Genomic DNA, 20,053 nt, shown 5'->3' with positions numbered 1-20,053 from the left:
GAGGAATCTCTCACACACACACTGTAACGTAACTCTCTCTCTCTCTCTCACACACAAAATGCGATGTTCTATCGATTCCAGGGGTTATTTCAGGTTGTAGGTGATTTTTCCTTTAATTTTAACTCCTGTCTCTGTCTCTCTAAAACACCAACACCATCCTTTCATCCCCATCTCTCTCCTTATTACCACTACCAAACAGGAGCCATATTCCCAACACTCCACCCACACACCAAACTAGCTTTTCCCACAGGCTAATTCTTATATGAATTGAAAATAGTATGCCCAAATCTGGTCCTGTCCAAGTTCACTGCACACTACAGCAGTGTTCCTGCAGTATTTATCTCTCTAGTGTATTCTCACACACACACACACGCACACACACACACACACACACACACACACACACACACACACACACACACACACACACACACACACACACACACACACACACACACACACACACACACACACACACACACACACACACACACACACACACACACACACACACTGTAAATCCACTCTCTGTATGTGAACACGCGTTCCTCCACTCTCTGTGAAAAAGCCCATTCCCCCTCAGGAGACTGAAAATATTTGGCATGGGTTCTCAGATCCTCAGAGCATCCTGACTGGTTGCATCACCACCTGGTATGGCAACTGATCAGCCTCCGACCGCAAGGCACTACAAAGGGTAGTGTGTAAGGCCCAGTACATTACTGGGGCCAAGCTTCCTGCTATCCAGGACCTCTATACCAGGCGGTGTCAGAGGAAGGCCCTAAAAATTGCCAAAGACTCCAGCCACCCTAGTCATCGACTGTTATCTCTGCTACTGCATGGCAAGCAGGACCGGAGCGCCAAGTCTATGTCCAAAAGGCTTCTTAACAGGTTCTACCCCCAAGCTATAAGACTGCTGAACAGCTAATCAGATGGCTACCTGGACTATTTGCACTAACCCCCCCGCTCTTTTACGCTGCTGCTACTCTCTGTTTATTGTCTATGCATTGTCACTTTACCTCTACCTACATGTACATATTACCTCAATTACCTCAACTAACCTGTACCCCCGCACATTGACTCTGTACCAGTTCCCCCTGTATATAGCCTCGCCACTGTTCCTCTTTAATTATTTGTTATTTTTCTATTTTCTTCTTTTTAATTATAATTTTTTTACTTCAGTTTTTTTAGTAAATACTTTAACACTTGTTTTTCTTAAAACTGTATTGTTGGGCTTGTAAGTAAGCATTTTACTGTAAGGTCTACACCTGTTGTATGTGATAAATAACATTTGATTTGATGACGTGATATTTTGCAGTCATGTGTGTAAGTGTATCCAGTAAAGATCTCCCCTGGCCTATTATGTAAGGCTGTCAGTGTGTGTATGTCTTCTACATAGTATGGAATACTACAGCGTAGGGTCAACTGTACCATACTGAACAGGCCTGATCCTGTTAGCACACAGTCTACATTATACATGTCATCAGATTTAGTAGCAGATTCATTGTAGTGATACTTGCCATTTAGCTAATTACCACAACATCATACACAGCTATGAATGCCAAGGCCTAATAGTATATGGAGATTTTTATTAGATATAGAAGGCACTGAATGAATCCCAAATGGAAATGAATGTAGCCTCTTCTATTGTAGTCTGATCTCCCAGACTACTGTTACTGCATGCTGGGGAGCAGAGTGGAGAATGGTAGCAGTGAGAGACCTCCCCACTGTTACTGCCTGCTGGGGAGCAGAGTGGATAATGGTAGCAGTGAGAGACCTCCCCACTGTTACTGTCTGCTGGGGAGCAGAGTGGAGAATGGTCACAGGGAGAGACCTCCCCACTGTTACTGGCTGCTGGGGAGCAGAGTGGAGAATGGTAGCAGTGAGAGACCTTCCCATTGTTACTACCTGCTGGGGAGCAGAGTGGAGAATGGTAGCAGGGAGAGACCTCCCCACTGTTACTACCTGCTGGGGAGCAGAGTGGAGAATGGTAGCAGGGAGAGACCTCCCCACTGTTACTGTCTGCTGGGGAGCAGAGTGGAGAATGGTAGCAGTGAGAGACCTCCCCACTGTTACTGCCTGCTGTGGAGCAGAGTGGAGAATGGTAGCAGGGAGAGATCTCCCCACTGTTACTGCCTGCTGTGGAGCAGAGTGGAGAATGGTAGCAGTGAGAGATCTCCCCACTGTTACTGCCTGCTGTGGAGCAGAGTGGAGAATGGTAGCAGTGAGAGATCTCCCCACTGTTACTGCCTGCTGTGGAGCAGAGTGGAGAATGGTAGCAGTGAGAGACATCCCCATTATTACTGCCTGCTGTGGAGCAGAGTGGAGAATGGTAGCAGTGAGAGACCTCCCCACTGTTACTGTCTTCTGGGGAGCAGAGTGGAGAATGGTAGCAGTGAGAGACCTCCCCACTGTTACTACCTGCTGGGGAGCAGAGTGGAGAATGGTAGCAGGGAGAGACCTCCCCACTGTTACTATCTGCTGGGGAGCAGAGTGGAGAATGGTAGCAGTGATAGACCTCCCCACTGTTACTGCCTGCTGGGAAGCAGAGTGGAGAATGGTAGCAGGGAGAGACCTCCCCACTGTTACTGCCTGCTGGGGAGCAGAGTGGAGAATGGTAGCAGTGAGAGACCTCCCCACTGTTACTACCTGCTGGGAAGCAGAGTGGAGAATGGTAGCAGTGAGAGACCTCCCCACTGTTACTACCTGCTGGGGAGCAGAGTGGAGAATGGTAGCAGGGAGAGACCCCCGCACTGTTACTGCCTGCTGGGGAACAGAGTGGAGAATGGTAGCAGGGAGAGACCTCCCCACTGTTACTGCCTGCTGGGGAACAGAGTGGAGAATGGTAGCAGGGTGTTCTCACTGTCACTGTTCACTATCCCCCCAGGAACCATTCTCTGTCCATCTACCTCTCTCTCTCTCTCTCTCTCTCTCTCTCTCTCTCTCTCTCTCTCTCTCTCTCTCTCTCTCTCTCTCTCTCTCTCTCTTTCTCTCCCCTCCTCTCATTGATATCTAAGACACTGTGTGCATCCTAATGTTCCAGTTGAATGTAGTCTCCACTGAGCTGCCTGCCAGAAAGGCCACTCTGTTCTTTCTGACTGAGTGTCCTTCTATATTCTACCCATTGTGTTCTACTCTGAAGTCCTCAAAAAACTATCTGTCAGGCTGTTTGTTCATTACTATGGAAATGGCCAATCTTCATTTCATACGCGACTATAGTCGTTTTCATACATGGAGATTTGCACCCGACAAGGCCTTGTGTGGTCCTTGAAGATGTACCTCTGGGAATGGCACAATCCCAGCATGACGTGTTGTCCCTGTACCATGTTTAGAAAGACAGTGTTTTTCTCTCAGTGTGTGATTTGGTGTCTCTCAGTGAGTATAAGGTGTGTTTGGGGTTAGTTACAGACTGCTGCCTCTTGCTGTTGTCTGTCTGTTTGTTTATCTGTGTGTGTTATCTGTCTGGGGCATCACAGGAAAAGGTGTGCTCCAGCACTGATAAAGACCTGCCTAGATGCCACTTAGCTTTTTTACCTTTCTTTTGAAACAATCCGAAGCTCTGATGGCTTTATGCAAACACAGACACATACACACACACACGCACACGCACACGCACATCTGTAGGCTTCATTTAATTACAGGAGCTGGTAGGTTCAGTTAAAGGATGAACAATCTGGACTCAACTCCACAGCTGGAATCCACACCCATCTATTTACCTACCTGAATCCTTTTCCTCCATCTCATCAATCGCTCCCTTCTTCTTCCCCTTGCCCTGACTGGTCCTGGATCTGTGTGTGTGTGTGTGTGTGTGTGTGTGTGTTTATTACGTAACATGCCACACACACATCTTTGGTATGGAGCGTTGAACAGTGTGTGGCATGTGTATGTAACGTTACACCCTTTGGTGGCCCCCTTGCCTTTCCCATCAGCAAACATTCTCTCATCTTATGCTGTTCTTTGAGCTTTCCTTTTTTGTTTTAGACTCATTTTTATAGAATAATAGGTATTTGACAGAAAAACGTGTGTATTTAAACTCAACATAATAATGTGAAAGTCCCTCAATTAACTAATCATCACCTCTCTCTCTTTATCTCCCTCCCTCTCTCTCTATCTCCCCTCTCTCTCTCCCTCTCTCCCTCCCTCTCTCTCCTTCTCCCTCTCCCTCTCTCTGCCTCTCTCTCTCTCTGCAGTGTGCTGGGCTGTCGTGACAGTGACAGTGACTCCCAAGGTGGAGGTGATCAAGGGAGAGTCAGCCAGTCTGCCCTGCACCTTCAAAATCCCTCCCTCCCCGAACAACATTGTAGAGTGGTTCATTGTAAGTCTCCTACTACTTTACTCCTGGCTTCCCACATTAAAAAAACACTACAGTTTGAAAAATACTACAGTTTACTATATAATACTACAGTGCTTACTATAGAATTGAGTAGTAAACTGTAGTATACTGTAGAATACTAACTACACAAATCAAATGACATTTTATTTGTCACATGCGCCGAATATAACAGATGTTTTAGTTATGGATTCATAACTAATTACTATGGGAATAAATATCACTGATTTACAGAAATATTGGAACAAAGTTGTCTAATGAAGGCAAACCATTTAGAATCCTCCAAACCTGTAGCCTACTCCCGACCGTCATGTTGTACAGCGCCATATTTTCCATCCTAACTGAAACCCTGAGGGTTTCGTTTTTCATGGAATAGAAACACCATAATATTAAGCAAATTAATTAAGCAAAAGTTTGAACACACCTACTCATTCCAGGATTTGTCTATATTTTTACTATTTTCTACATTGTAGAATAACAGTGAAGACATCACAACTATGAAATAACACATATGGAATCAGTTTAGAACAAATTCCTATTTACAAAGACAGCCTACTCCTTCCTCCCCAATGGGGATTTGAACCCCGGTCTCACGCATGCTTCGCATTCTGTAGAACAGACATCGCCTGCTCTCCCTTATGTAAGGAATTAGGCACTTTATTTTGTATCATTATTTTATGAACTGTTTATTAGGCTACTGTGCAGTCTACAATACATACTGTAGTTAACATGGAAAGTGCCTAATTACTTACATAAGGAAGAGCAGGCCATGTCTGTACTACATACAGAGTGTTCTTTAGCTTTAGTGGGTCTTTTTTGTAGCAGTTCATCTCGTGTTTTCCCCAATGCCAAATTAAGAGCTTCATCCACACATTGTGGAGAATTGCCTCTTCCTAGAAACCTATTGCGCATCTCCGCTGCTTTTTCTAGATGGTCCTGAAAATGATTTGTTGCAAGTTGGGGAGGAGGGGGAGGGGGGGGGGGGGGTTCACACCTAGCTCAAGTTGGGGAGGGGCGGAGGTTCAAAGCTAGCCTGGCTATTATACAATTCTTTAGTAAAGGTTGAATAGTCTATTGTTCAGCTAATAGCCCATCCTGCTATCTTGTGGAAAAACTAACAATAATACTTTTCCCCCTTTCCACGTTAAAGATTCCAATTGTTAAAGTGTTTTTAGCCACAATCGACCCCAACCCCAATTAATAGATTTAGACACAGTCGATAGCATGCTGGACTTCGGGCTAGAATGTTGAGGGTTCGAAACCTGCTCCTTGCTTGCTTTAATGAATGAGTTTGATACACCTGGAATTGGATATGGTTGGGAAAAAAATGCTAAATAGCGATTTTCGTAAATTAACTTTATGACAAAAAAATATGCACAATCATTTGTCTCTACATTAACTAACATATTCCTCTCAATTGTATTTTTTTTTGCTTGACTCTTTATGACGTTATAACTACATACATTTGCTTCCCCATAATGTTTTGTCAGCCATCTTTGCTGAAGTCACCACGGACGGGTGGCCCGCGTCAAATTTGTCATTGGAACCACTCGATTGGTCATATAAAAACCTTGGGACCCAAATGCATAATGAGTGCTCTAACTCCCCCTTGTGGTGGTCTGGAGCAATGAAGCCGTGACGCTGGGTACCTCTAAGTCCCGCGGTGCAAGATCGCAACTTTTAAAGGAGGAACCACTGTATGTCAAAGATAATAAAACAAAAACACTGAAGTAAACACCACAGTAATGTCCATGAAAACACTACAGTATATACTACAGTATACTACAATCCGCAAAACACTACATGAATTACTATAGTGTATCTACTACAGTTTTCTTTTACTACGTATTTATTCTATAGTTAACTGTAAATACGACAGTATACTACAGAATTTACTACAGACTTTTGTCCGCAAAAACACTATAGGGAATGCTACAGTAAATACCACAAAAACACTGCAATGAATACTATAGTATTTATACAGTATTTTTTGTTGAATTTTTTGATGTGGGGTTGGTGCACTTTGGCCTAATATCTTTTGACTCCCTGTATTCAGCAGAACCACTGAAAACGCTTTTCCCTCATCAATCTACACACAATATCCCATAATGACAAAGAGAAAACAGTTTTTTTGACATTTTGGCTAATTTGCTATAAAACAGAAATACCTTATTTACCTAAGTATTCAGACCCTTTGCTATGAGACCCGAAATTTTGCTCAGGTGCATCCTGTTTCCATTGATCATCCTTGAGGTGTTTCTACAACTTGATTGGAGTCCACCTGTGTTAAATTCAATTGATTGGACATGATTTGGAAAGGCACACACCTGTCTATATAAGGTCCCACAGTTGACAGTGCATGTCAGAGCAAAAATCAAGCCATGAGGTCGAAGGAATTGTCTGTAGAGATCCGAGACAGGATTGAGTCGAGGCACAGATCTGGGGAAGGGTACCAAAAACTTTCTGCAGCATTGAAGGTCCCCAAGAACACAGCGGCCTCCATCATTCTTAAATGGAAGAATTTTGGAACCACCAAGACTCTACCTAGAGTTGGCCGCCCGGCCAAACTGAGCAATCAGGGGAGAAGCGCCTTGGTCAGGAAGGTTACTAAGAACCCGATGGTCACACTGACATAGCTCCAGAGTTTCTCTGTGGAGATGAGTGAATCTTCCAGAAGAACAACCATCTCTGCAGCACCACCAATCAGGCAGAGTGGCCAGATGGAAGCCACTCCGCTTTGTGTTTACCAAAAGGCAGCTAAAAGACTCCCAGACCATGAGAAACAAGATTCTCTGTTCTGATGAAACCAAGATTGAACTCTTTGGCCTGAATGCCAAGCATCACATCTGTAGGTGAAATGTGGTGGTGGCAGCATCATGCTGTGGGAACTGAGAGACTCGTCAGGATCAATAGAAAGATGAACAGAGCAAAGTACAAAGAGATCCTTGATTAAAACCTCAGACTGGGGCGAAGGTTCACCTTCCAACAGGTCAATGACCCTAAGCACACAGCCAAGACAAAGCAGGAGTGGCTTCGGGACAAGTCTCTGAATGTCTTTGAGTGGCCCAGTCAGAGCCCGGACATGAACCCGATCAAACATCTCTGGAGAGACCTGAAAATAGCTGTGCAGCAACGCTCCCTATCCAACCTGAGAGCTTGAGAGGATCTGCAGAGAAGAGTGGGAGAAACTTCACATGTAATCGCTGCTAAAGGTGCTTCAACAAAGTACTGAGTAAAAGGTCTGAATACTTGTAAATGTGATATTTCAGGGGGATTTTGTTAATACATTTGTAAAAAAAATTCTAAAAATCTGTTTTTGCTTTTTCATTATGGGGTATTGTGTGTAGATTGATAAGGGGGAAAAACTATTAAATCAATTTTATAATAAGGCTGTAATGTAACAAAATACGGAAAAAGTCAATGGGTCTGAATACTTTCCGAAGGCACTGTACATATCTCTGTGAAGTGTCTGTGTTGTTTATTGAACTTGTGAAAAACAAATTCCTCTCTGGCCATCTACCCCTTCCCCTCTCTCCTCTTCCCCTCTCCCCTCTCTCCTCTTCCCCTCTCTCCTCTTCCCCTCTCTCCTCTTCCCCTCTCTCCCCTTCCCCTCTCTCCTCTTCCCCTCACCAGGAGGAGGGTGGCACCAGGAAGCGTGTTGCGTTCCGCTCCGTGTCGGGCGGCGAGGGGAAGAGTGATGAGGGGACACGTCTGTCCGACAGAGTGACCATGGGAAGGGACTTCTCTCTGACCATCTCCCCCGTGGCGGTGGAGGACCAGCTGCCCTTCTACTGCCAGGTCACTGCTGGCCCTGCTGGAGTCGGAGAGGCCATCACACAGCTCAAAGTCTTCTGTGAGTTACTGACCACTGACCTTTAGAGTGACCCTACTGTGACCTTTAGAGTGACCCTACTGTGACCTTTAGAGTGACCCTACTGTGACCTTTAGTGGCCGATGTGATCTTCGCTGTATGGGATGCCGTCTGGATTTTGACTGTCGGGATGAGAGTGTGTGTGTGTGTTGTGTGCTGGATTAGTGTGTGTGTTTTGTGTGCTAGATGAGAGTGTGTGTGTTGTGTTTGCTAGATGAGAGTGTGTGTGTTGTGTGTGCTAAATGAGAGTGTGTGTGTTGTGTGCTGGATGAGAGTGTGTGTTGTGTGTGCTAGATGAGAGTGTGTGTGTTGTGTGTGCTAGATGAGAGTGTGTGTGTTGTGTTTGCTAGATGAGAGTGTGTGTGTTGTGTGTGCTAGATGAGTGTGTGTGTGTGTTGTGTGTGCTAGATGAAAGTGTGTGTGTTGTGTATGCTGGATGAATGTGTGTTGTGTGTATGTGTGAGTGTCTAAATCAACGATTAACGTATAAACTTAGTGAATGAACAATATTATTTTTGCATTGCAGAGTGTAGTCAATAATAAGCATTATACATGAACTAAATACTGAGTAGAACAACGTAAAATGATTGAGATAATAAATGGGTGTGAAAGTAAGACTCTTTCTTGCACCTTAACATCTCATCTTTGTAAGAAATCTAGATAATTATTATTCATTTTTTTCTTCAAGAGAAAGCTATGTCTAATAAGCTGCCCAGAGGTCAATTAGTCCTATGAACATCACACTTGACACAATTTATTAATAGTTCAATTGCATCTGTCATGTCTAATAGATGTCATCTTAATGACCGTCCAGAATTCTCCTGAATTATCGCCATGGCGATGAGAGTTGACCCCAGACCGGGTCGTTGTGTCCTTGTCACCCTCTGCAACCCCAACACATTAGCAATCCTATTCCCTGTGTTAAAATACACCAGGAAGTAAAATGTTTGGAGTTGGCCCAATATCAATAAATATCATTATTTTGGGTTGGGCCAATGGGGGTAGAGGGTGAATGGTGTTGGTTAGAGAATTGAGTGACACTTCAATGACGGCCTACCCCGGCCAAATTTGGACGACGCTGGGCCAATTGTGCGCCGCCCTATGGGACTCCCAATCCCGGGCGGATGTGATACAGCCTGGATTATAAAGAGTACCATAATGGAGCACTGATACAATTAATTAAGACAAGTCAAATACCTGACTATAGACTTTAACAGGCCACTCAGGACTGTTCCCTAAAGTACTGTATCTCCTCTTTGTCTGCCTTCCTCTCCCAACTGAATAGGAGCAGTTTTTAATGACTCCCTACAAGGGCTGAGGGATAGCCTAAGTGTTCTGAAACAATGGGCTTCCCAGGGGACGTTTACACTACAGCAGCAGGTATAATGGTCTGAGCAGAAAGGTAAACAGTGATACACTCACTGACACCATACAGAGTCTGTTTGGAGTCTGTTTGATTGAGTGTGTGGACAGGTGTCTTTTATACAGGTAACGAGTTCAAACAGGTGCAGTTAATACAAGTAATGAGTGGAAAATAGGAGGGCTTCTTAAAGAAAAACTAACAGGTCTGTGAGAGCCGGAATTCTTACTGGTTGGTAGGTGATCAAATACTTATGTCATGCAATAAAATGCAAATTAATTACTTAAAAATCATACAATGGGATTTTCTGGATTGATTTTTGTTTTAGATTCCGTCTCTCACAGTTGAAGTGTACCTATGATACAAATTACAGACCTCGACATGCTTTGTAAGTAGGAAAACCTGCAAAATCGGCAGTGTATCAAATACTTGTTCTCCCCACTGTGTATTTTTTATGTACATATTCGTATTCATTCCTTTACACTTGTGTGTAAAAGGTAGTTGTTGTGAAATTGTTAGATTACTTGTTAGATATTACTGCACGGTCGGAACTAGAAGCAGATTCATTTCGCGAAACTCGCATTAACATCTGCTAACCATGTGTATGTGACAAATAAAATTTGATTTGATTTGAGAAAGATAGAGGGAGGTGTGAGAGAGAGAAATATGAAGAGAGATAAATACAGATGGGGAGGAGAGAGAGAAAGATGGGAGAAAGATGGAGGGAAGTGTGATAGAGAAAGATAGAGGGAAGTGTGATAGAGAAAGATAGAGGGAAGTGAGAGAGAGAAAGATGGAGGGAGGAAAGAGAGAGAAAGAGAGAGGGAAGTGAGAGAGAAAGATGGAGGGAGCAGAAAGAGAGAGAGAAAGATGGAGGGAGCAGAAAGAGAGAAAGATATAGAGAGAAAGATAGAGGAAGGAGAGAGAGAGAAAGATAGAGGGAGGTGACATAGAGGGAGATGAGAGAAAGATAGATGGAAGTGAGAGAGAGAAAGATGGAGGGAGGTGACATAGAGGGAGATGAGAGAAAGATAGATGGAAGTGAGAGAGAGAAAGATGGAGGGAGGTGAGAGAGAGAGAGAAAGATGGAGAGAGGGGAGAGGGAGAAAGATGGAGGGAGGAGAGGGAGAAAGATAGAGGGAGGTGAGAGAGAGAAAGATGGAGCGAGGTGAGAGAGAGAGAAAGATGGAGAGAGGTGAGAGAGAGAAAGATCGAGGGAGGTTAGAGAGAGAAAGATAGAGGGAGGTGAGAGATAGAGAAAGATATATGGGGCAGAGAGAGAAAGAGATAGTGAGATAGAGAGAGAGAACGATAGGGGGAGGTAAAAGAGAAAGAGAAAGGGTGGAAAGAGAGAGAAATATAGAGGGAGGTGAGATGGAGATAGATATATGGAGATGAGAGAGAAAGGTGGAGGGAGGAGAGAGGGAGAAAGATAGAGAGAAAGATGGAGGGAGGTGAAAGAGAGGGAGGTGAAAGGGAGAAAGATAGAGGGAAGTGAGAGATAAAGATAGAGGGAGGTTAGAGAGAAAAATATAGATTGGGCAGAGAGAGAGAAAGCTAGAGGGAGGTAAAAGAGAGAAAGCTAGAGGGAGGTGAGTGAGAGAAAGGTGGAGGGAGGAGAGAGGGAGAAAGATGGAGGGAGGTGAGAGAGAGAGAAAGATGGAGAGAGGGGAGAGGGAGAAAGATGGAGGAAGGAGAGAGGGAGAAAGATATATAGAGAGAAAGATAGAGGGAGGCGAGAGATAGAAAGATATAGGGAGATGATAGAGAGAGAAAGATGGAGGGAGGAGAGAGGGTGAAAGATGGAGAGAGGGAGAAAGATAGAGGGAGGTGAGAGAGAGAGAAAGATAGATGGAGGTGAGAGAGAGAAATATAGAGGAAGGTGTGAGAGCGAGAGAGATTTATGGAGGTGGGAGAGAGAGAAAGATTGAGGTAGGTGAGAGAGTGACGTGAGAGAGAGATAGGAGATCACGTCAATGTTATTAAATGTCTGCTGTTTATTTTTATAGTCAGTCTGCAGCTGTGGTCTGTCTGTGATACCATGACCTTGCATGTGAATGAGCGAGGGAGTGAGAGATACATTGATGACAGAGAGATAGAAACAGAGGGAACACACAGCAGTGTGTGAGAGAGAGAACAAGGAGTGTGTCTCTTGTCTGTGACCTGTATCAGCCCACAGAAACCGAGGTCACAGTGGAATAATCCACACAGGGATGTTTACCATTGCCCTAATTGGAGATGTGTGTGTGTGTGCGTGCGTGCATGCATGCATTTTTGTGCATGCACTGCGTACATATGTGTGTCTGTGTTACTGTAGCTACAGTAAATGAATGGCACTTGTCTCTCTCAGGGTGACGTGCGCTTGGCACCTCGAGCTCACCCTGTCTGTGTCAAGGCCCTGAGTGTTTCCGTCCTGTGATTGGTTCAGGAAGGGGATACCAAATGATTTCCAGTCATCCAAATACATGTGTATACCTAGAAATGTCTGTCTGACTGCACTGGAACTATATATATATATATATATATATATATATATATATATATATATATATATATATACACTGCTCAAAAAAATAAAGGGAACACTTAAACAACACAATGTAACTCCAAGTCAATCACACTTCTGTGAAATCAAACTGTCCACTTAGGAAGCAACACTGATTGACAATAAATTTCACATGCTGTTGTGCAAATGGAATAGACAAAAGATGGAAATTATAGGCAATTAGCAAGACACCCACAATAAAGGAGTGGTTCTGCAGGTGGTGACCACAGACCACTTCTCAGTTCCTATGCTTCCTGGCTGATGTTTTGGTCACTTTTGAATGCTGGCGGTGCTCTCACTCTAGTGGTAGCATGAGACGGAGTCTACAACCCACACAAGTGGCTCAGGTAGTGCAGCTCATCCAGGATGGCACATCAATGCGAGCTGTGGCAAGAAGGTTTGCTGTGTCTGTCAGTGTAGTGCCCAGAGCATGGAGGCGCTACCAGGAGACAGGCCAGTACATCAGGAGACGTGGAGGAGGCCGTAGGAGGGCAACAACCCAGCAGCAGGACCGCTACCTCCGCCTTTGTGCAAGGAGGAGCAGGTGGAGCACTGCCAGAGCCCTGCAAAATGACCTCCAGCAGGCCACAAATGTGCATGTGTCTGCTCAAACGGTCAGAAACAGACTCCATGAGGGTGGTATGAGGGCCCGATGTCCACAGGTGGGGGTTGTGCTTACAGCCCGCTTTGAGCACATTGTGACGGCCCTGAATATTTCTGAACCGTCTCAGTGCTTCTCCTTCTAATAGGGCACTTCCCCTTTAATTCCCATTAAATAGCCAGCATCAGCTGCGCAAAGGTGAAGTTGTGATCGAGACATGAATGAGGATGTGTACTACCTTCAGTTCATGAAACTTCGCCATTACATTTGTTTTGTTGCCTTACAGTGTGTTTTGTAGCCTTAAAGCGAGTTTACCCAGGATTGGATCCACTCTGTGCGTCTGTGGACTACAACTCTCCGTTGGTTTTCGTGGCCTTTTCTCCGCTGGAGATCTGTTGGCGGATTGTCTGACTGACCGACTGACTACAACTTTTTGTACACGGTATTTCATTTGTTTGGGGTGATATATACTGTGATTTATGTAGTTGTGAGGACGTATTATTCTTTGGTTAATCTTTGATATGCTTTATAGTTGTGTTGCAAAATAAGTGTTTATTTTGAGTGTATGAATATACTGGGTTTACGCTACGGACAAACGTTGCGACTAAGGTCACTTGAGTCACTGAACTTATTTACCGGGCTGGACTCTTTTTATGCCCGAGGTACCGGACATTTCTAAATGAACATAAGTGTACCGAACATTTCTAAATGAACATAAGTGCATTAATTGTTATATTGTTGTGTGTATGTGATCATTTATGTTGTTAATACAACCACGCAAAAGAATACACTTGTTTGAAGTTCTTTCCAATGTTTTAAGGGGTTTATGAAAAGTATATTTCCATCCTTACTTTTAATAAGTCCTTTGTATTGGTGTGACTTGACGGACCAGATGGGACTCATTCCCTCCCAAACTAAAAGGAGAAACCAATGCTTTCTCTGGTAGGCTCAACCTACCTGGCACCCCTAGAAATAACCTCAAGTCAAAACCGTTACATAAAGAATGGCACCCCAGATGGGACCTCAACATTGAGAACTAACCAAAGCAAATCTTTTGTGTGGAATTAAAACAATGGATTCACCCCAAGAAAATGTGCTCATCCATATCCTACACACTGCTCAATGAGAAACTGTGGAAGGAGGTTCAAAGTCCAAAATACAACTTGAAGCCGTGGACAGAAGGTCCACTGTATCTGGCTGACGGTGAGGCTAAACGACCACTTGGATGGAGTGAGGTGGAGTTCCGCCTGTGTAACCGCTCCTATATGATTCCTTCGGTTATCCTACAAACCAAGAACCTTGCTTTTCCTGTCGTGTGGGGAATTGATTTCATGTACTTCAGTGGTGTCCAGATTGATATCGCACACAATTGCTACTGGTTTCCAAACAATCCGAGCAAGAAGCATTTCTTCCAATCAGAAGCTACAAACTTACATGATTGGGGTTCCAATGTGGCAGTCTTCTCTGCCGTTGCTCCGGTACCACTAACCCTGGGTAATCCTTCTGGTGATCTCCTTGTACAGGCTGTGAGAAGAGCTCAGCTGGAACAGCCAGAGGAGTTAAGGCTGTTGGAACAGCTGCAGAATAATGCTGATGTGTGTACTTCAAAGCTAGGACGCACCGGACTCCTGAAGCACAAAATATTTCTTACACAGGAAATGCCGATCAAGCAAAAGCCATATCGTTTGTCCCCAGCGACGCTAATAATCCAAAAGGGACTCATTAATGATATGTTGACACAAGATATAATAGAACGTTCCTCCTCTCCCTGGGCTGCTCCTGTTGTCCTCATTCCAAAAAAGACCGGTGGTGTTAGATTTTGTGTGGACTATAGGAAGACCAACAATGTTTCCCAGACTGATGCCTATCCTCTTCCCACCATCCACGAGATCCTGGAGTCATTGTCTAGTGCTGTTGTTCACTACCCTTGACCTCAATAGTGGCTATTGGCAGGTTGAGATGGACCAGGAAAGCAAGGACAAGACTGCTTTTGTCTGTGCTGAGGGCTTGTTTTCCTTTTAAGGTGATGCCTTTTGGATTAAAGAATGCACCTGCCACTTTCCAAAGACTCATGGAGATTGCGTTAGGTGAGCTCAAAGGGAAGATCTGTTTCGTCTACCTGGACGATATAATTATCTACTCCCAGAACAGAGAACAACACTTTCAAGATCTTCAAGCAGTGTTGGACAAACTAAGAGAAGCTGGTCTGACATTGAATATGAAGAAGAGCAACTTCTGCCAAACCTCCCTGAAGTTCCTTGGCCATATTGTGTCTTTTGACGGCATTCATGTGGATCCTGAAAAGACCAAGGCTGTACAAGACTTCCCTGTGCCAACCACACTCAAGGCCCTTCAACGGTTCCTTGGGATGGCTGGATGGTACCATCGGTTTGTGTGGAACTTCTCCCAGGTGGCAGAACCCCTCAACGCGTTGAAGCGAAAAGGAGCGAAATTCCGATGGACGGCAGAGTGCCAGACCTCCTTTGAAACCTTGAAACGACACCTCGTCACACCTCCCATTTTGGGTCATCCCAACTTTAATTGCCCTTTTGTTGTTTACACTGATGCAAGTGATGTTGGACTTGGTGCTGTCCTAGTCCAACAGACTGGACTTGGCACTGAAGAAGTGTTAGCGTTCGCCAGTCGGACATTGAATGGAGCAGAACGGAACTACTCCACAACCGAGCAAGAGTGCCTTGCAGTTGTCTGGGCTTTGGAAAAGTGGAGGTACTACCTGGAGGGAAGACACTTCATTGTGGTCACTGACCATTCCTCCCTTGTGTGGGTGTTCAAGACCAACAAACCAAGCACCAGGCTCATCAGATGGGCTCTACGGTTGCAAGAGTTCACCTTTGCAGTAGAATACAGGAAAGGAAAATACAACACGGTTCCAGATGCCTTATCCAGAGCTCCTGCTTGTGATAATGGTGGCCCTCATCTTACATGTGCTACTGTCCTGTCTAGCAGTCGAGACTCACCCAAAACTGACTTTCCCATCTCTGATGAGGTCATTTGGAGAGCCCAACAGGATGATCCAGAAGTACAGGCTTTGTACCAGACTATCCTGGAAGATGGAGAAAAGATGGTCAAACCCTACCACAAAGCTGACCATCATTGAAGACAAAGTCTACCGAGTTGTACGACTCCCTCACAGAACACTCTACCAAATGTACATACCTGAAACTCTACGCCTTCAACTGCTTCAACATTTCCATGAAGACCCATTAGCTGGTCATTCGGGCAGGTTCAAAACCTACAAACGGTTGCAAGCATTACTGTACTGGCCACATCTGAGCATGGATGTGAAGTCACACATCCGAAACTGCCAGGTTTGTCAAATGTACAAATCAGAAGGTAGAAAACCTGCTGGCAAGTTGCAGCAAACAGTGGTTACCCGACCTTGGGAAATGTTAGGAGTGGATTTGATGGGTCCATTTCCTAGAAGCTCCAATCAGAATGTGTACATGCTTGTTTTTGTTGATTACTATTCCAAGTGGGTGGAGCTCTTTGCCCTGCGTCAGGCCACAGCAAGGATAGTCTCTAACATTCTTACGAAAGAGATCCTGACTCGCTGGGGAGTGCCTGATTACATCCTGTCTGATCGAGGTTCCCAATTTGTCTCTGATCTCTTTGAAGAGACCTGCCAAAGATGGAACCTGAGACAGAAGTTGACCACGGCCTATCACCCACAGACCAACCTCACTGAGAGAGTAAATCGAACCTTGAAGACAATGGTTGCTTCCTATGTAGGGACCCAGCACAAACACTGGGACAAGCACCTTCACGAGTTTCGATTTGCCCTGAATTCTGCTGTGCAAGAGTCCACTGGAGTCACACCTGCCGAGCTGAACCTAAGTCGTCCCCTCCGAGGACCCTTGGATATGGTGCTACAGCCCCAGCAGCTTACTCCAGACGCTGCTTGCTATGACCAGGTAGTCCATCTCCACGACTTGAGAGCTCTTGTTTCAAAGAACATGATCCAGGCTCGACTCAAGCAGAAGAGAAATTATGATAAGAACAGACGAGACATGCAGTTCCAGCTTCGTGATCGGGTGTGGCTTCGCTCTCATCCTTACTCGAAAGCTGAAGAATTCTTCTCGGCCAAGCTCGCTCCTAAATGGCAAGGACCCTATAGGATTGTGGAGCAAATGGGCCCTTTGAACTACCGAGTGGTGAAAGAGGACACAGGTGAAGATATGCGCGTTGTCCATGTCTCACGCCTTAAGGCCTGTTACCCCTCGGCTGAGGAATTGGAGGAGATTGAGCGCCGCAAGGTCCTGGATATCTTTGAAGAGGAAAGTGAGGAGACTTTTCTCGGATTCCCAGACCCAGAAGTCTCACGCCTTAATGCCTGTGACCCCTCAGCTGAGGAGTGTGAGCTCCAAAAAGTAATGAATATTTTTGTAGAGGAAAGTGATGAGGAGACCTTTCTCGGTTTCCCCGACCAAGATGTGCCTTCCCGGGCAATGGTCGGCTTTTTCCAGGGGAGGGGGTGTGTGACGGCCCTGAATATTTCTGAACCGTCTCAGTGCTTCTCCTTCTAATAGGGCACTTCCCCTTTAATTCCCATTAAATAGCCAGCATCAGCTGCGCAAAGGTGAAGTTGTGATCGAGACATGAATGAGGATGTGTACTACCTTCAGTTCATGAAACTTCGCCATTACATTTGTTTTGTTGCCTTACAGTGTGTTTTGTAGCCTTAAAGCGAGTTTACCCAGGATTGGATCCACTCTGTGCGTCTGTGGACTACAACTCTCCGTTGGTTTTCGTGGCCTTTTCTCCGCTGGAGATCTGTTGGCGGATTGTCTGACTGACCGACTGACTACAACTTTTTGTACACGGTATTTCATTTGTTTGGGGTGATATATACTGTGATTTATGTAGTTGTGAGGACGTATTATTCTTTGGTTAATCTTTGATACGCTTTATAGTTGTGTTGCAAAATAAGTGTTTATTTTGAGTGTATGAATATACTGGGTTTACGCTACTTACAAACGTTGCGACTAAGGTCACTTGAGTCACTGAACTTATTTACCAGGCTGGACTCTTTTTATGCCCGAGGTACCGGACATTTCTAAATGAACATAAGTGTACCGGACATTTCTAAATGAACATAAGTGCATTAATTGTTATATTGTTGTGTGTATGTGATCATTTATGTTGTTAATACAACCACGCAAAAGAATACACTTGTTTGAAGTTCTTTCCAATGTTTTAAGGGGTTTATGAAAAGTATATTTCCATCCTTACTTTTAATAAGTCCTTTGTATTGGTGTGACTTGACGGACCAGATGGGACTCATTCCCTCCCAAACTAAAAGGAGAAACCAATGCTTTCTCTGGTAGGCTCAACCTACATGGCACCCCTAGAAATAACCTCAAGTCAAAACCGTTACAACATGAGCACATGTGACAGACGTGACAGAGTCTGGAGACGCCGTGGAGAACGTTCTGCTGCCTGCAACATCCTCCAGCATGACCGGTTTGGCGGTGGGTCAGTCATGGTGTGGGGTGGCATTTCTTTGGGGGGCCGCACAGCCCTCAATGTGCTCGCCAGAGGTAGCCTGACTGCCATTAGGTACCGAGATGAGATCCTCAGACCCCTTGTGAGACCATATGCTGGTGCGGTTGGCCCTGGGTTCCTCCTAATGCAAGACAATGCTAGACCTCATGTGGCTGGAGTGTGTCAGCAGTTCCTGCAAGAGGAAGGCATTGATGCTATGGACTGGCCCGCCCGTTCCCCAGACCTGAATCCAATTGAGCACATCTGGGACATCATGTCTCGCTCCATCCACCAACGCCACGTTGCACCACAGACTGTCCAGGAGTTGGCGGATGCTTTAGTCCAGGTCTGGGAGGAGATCCCTCAGGAGACCATCCGCCACCTCATCAGGAGCATGCCCAGGCATTGTAGGGAGGTCATACAGGCACGTGGAGGCCACAGCCTCATTTTGACTTGTTTTAAGGACATTACATCAAAGTTGGATCAGCCTGTAGTGTGGTTTTCCACTTTAACTTTGAGTGTGACTCCAAATCCAGACCTCCATGGGTTGATCAATTTGATTTCCATTGATAATTTTTGTGTGATTTTGTTGTCAGCACATTCAACTATGTAAAGAAAAAAGTATTTAATAAGAATATTTCATTCATTCAGATCTAGGATGTGTTATTTTAGTGTTCCCTTTATTTTTTTGAGCAGTGTATATATATATATGGCCTGCTGGAGGTCATTTTGCAGGGCGCTGGCAGTGCACCTCCTTGCACAAAGGCGGAGGTAGCGGTCCTGCTGCTGGGTTGTTGCCCTCCTACGGCCTCCTCCACGTCTCCTGATGTACTGGCCTGTCTCCTGGTAGCGCCTCCATGCTCTGGATACTACGCTAACAGACACAGCAAACCTTTTTGCCACAGCTCGCATTGATGTGCCATCCTGGATGAACTGCACTACCTGAGCCACTTGTGTGGGTTGTAGACTCCGTCTCATGCTACCACTAGAGTGAGAGCACCGCCAGCATTCAAAAGTCACCAAAACATCAGCCAGGAAGCATAGGATCTGAGAAGTGGTCTGTGGTCACCACCTGTAGAATCACTCCTTTTTTGGGGGTGTCTTGCTAATTGCCTATAATTTCCACCTTTTGTCTATTCCATTTGCACAACAGCATGTGAATTTTATTGTCAATCAGTGTTGCTTCCTAAGTGGACAGTTTGATTTCACAGAAGTGTGATTGACTTGGAGTTACATTGTGTTGTTTAAGTGTTCCCTTTATTTTTTTGAGCAGTGTATATATACTGTGCATATATTCATGTAAACAGCTGTGCTTATTTGAATTCAGGTAATACACTGTATCAGAAAATGTGTGAATAGTGGACTTGCATTTTGTAAAGGTCTGATCTGAGAATATAACTCCCCCTTCCTCAGTCGCTCCAGAGATGCCAGAGGTCACTGGATCCAACCAGGCCATATCTGTTGGTGACTCCTCCACACAGGTTGGTTTCAACTATTTGTCCTGTAAACTTCCATTGTCCTCCAATGTTCTTATGTTCTTTCATTGTCCTCCAATGTTCTTCCATTGTCCTCCAATGTTCTTCCATTGTCCTCCAATGTTCTTCCATTGACCTCCAACGTTCCTCCATTGTCCTCCAATGTTCTGCCATTGTCCTCCAATGTTCTGCCATTGTCCTCCAATGTTCTTATGTTCTTCCATTGTCCTCTAATGTTCTTCCATTGTCCTCCAATGTTCTTATGTTCTTCCATTGTCCTCTAATGTTATTCCATTGTCTTCTAATGTTCTTCCATTGTCCTCCAATGTTCTTCCATTGTCCTCCAATGTTCTACCATTGTCCTCCAATGTT

At 44.9% G+C, this 20,053-nt stretch overlaps 1 protein-coding gene across 2 annotated transcripts in view; it reads left to right on the top strand.

Annotated features, from left to right (window-relative positions):
• The window catches only part of LOC129837924 (basal cell adhesion molecule-like), a 105,047-nt gene that overhangs the window by 50,534 nt on the left and 34,460 nt on the right, over positions 1-20,053 (top strand). For both annotated transcript variants that reach the window (XM_055904455.1, XM_055904454.1), the window contains exons 2-4: positions 4,188-4,312; positions 7,961-8,180; positions 19,620-19,687. In XM_055904455.1, the coding sequence (XP_055760430.1) occupies positions 4,188-4,312; positions 7,961-8,180; positions 19,620-19,687 (413 nt within the window). The remainder of the gene's footprint in view (positions 1-4,187; positions 4,313-7,960; positions 8,181-19,619; positions 19,688-20,053) is intronic.

The sequence above is a fragment of the Salvelinus fontinalis genome, chromosome 38 (assembly GCF_029448725.1).
Source record: "Salvelinus fontinalis isolate EN_2023a chromosome 38, ASM2944872v1, whole genome shotgun sequence".
Lineage (NCBI taxonomy): Eukaryota > Metazoa > Chordata > Actinopteri > Salmoniformes > Salmonidae > Salvelinus > Salvelinus fontinalis.
Note: the sequence above shows the minus strand (reverse complement) of the source record. Positions and strands in the feature narration are given on the sequence as shown.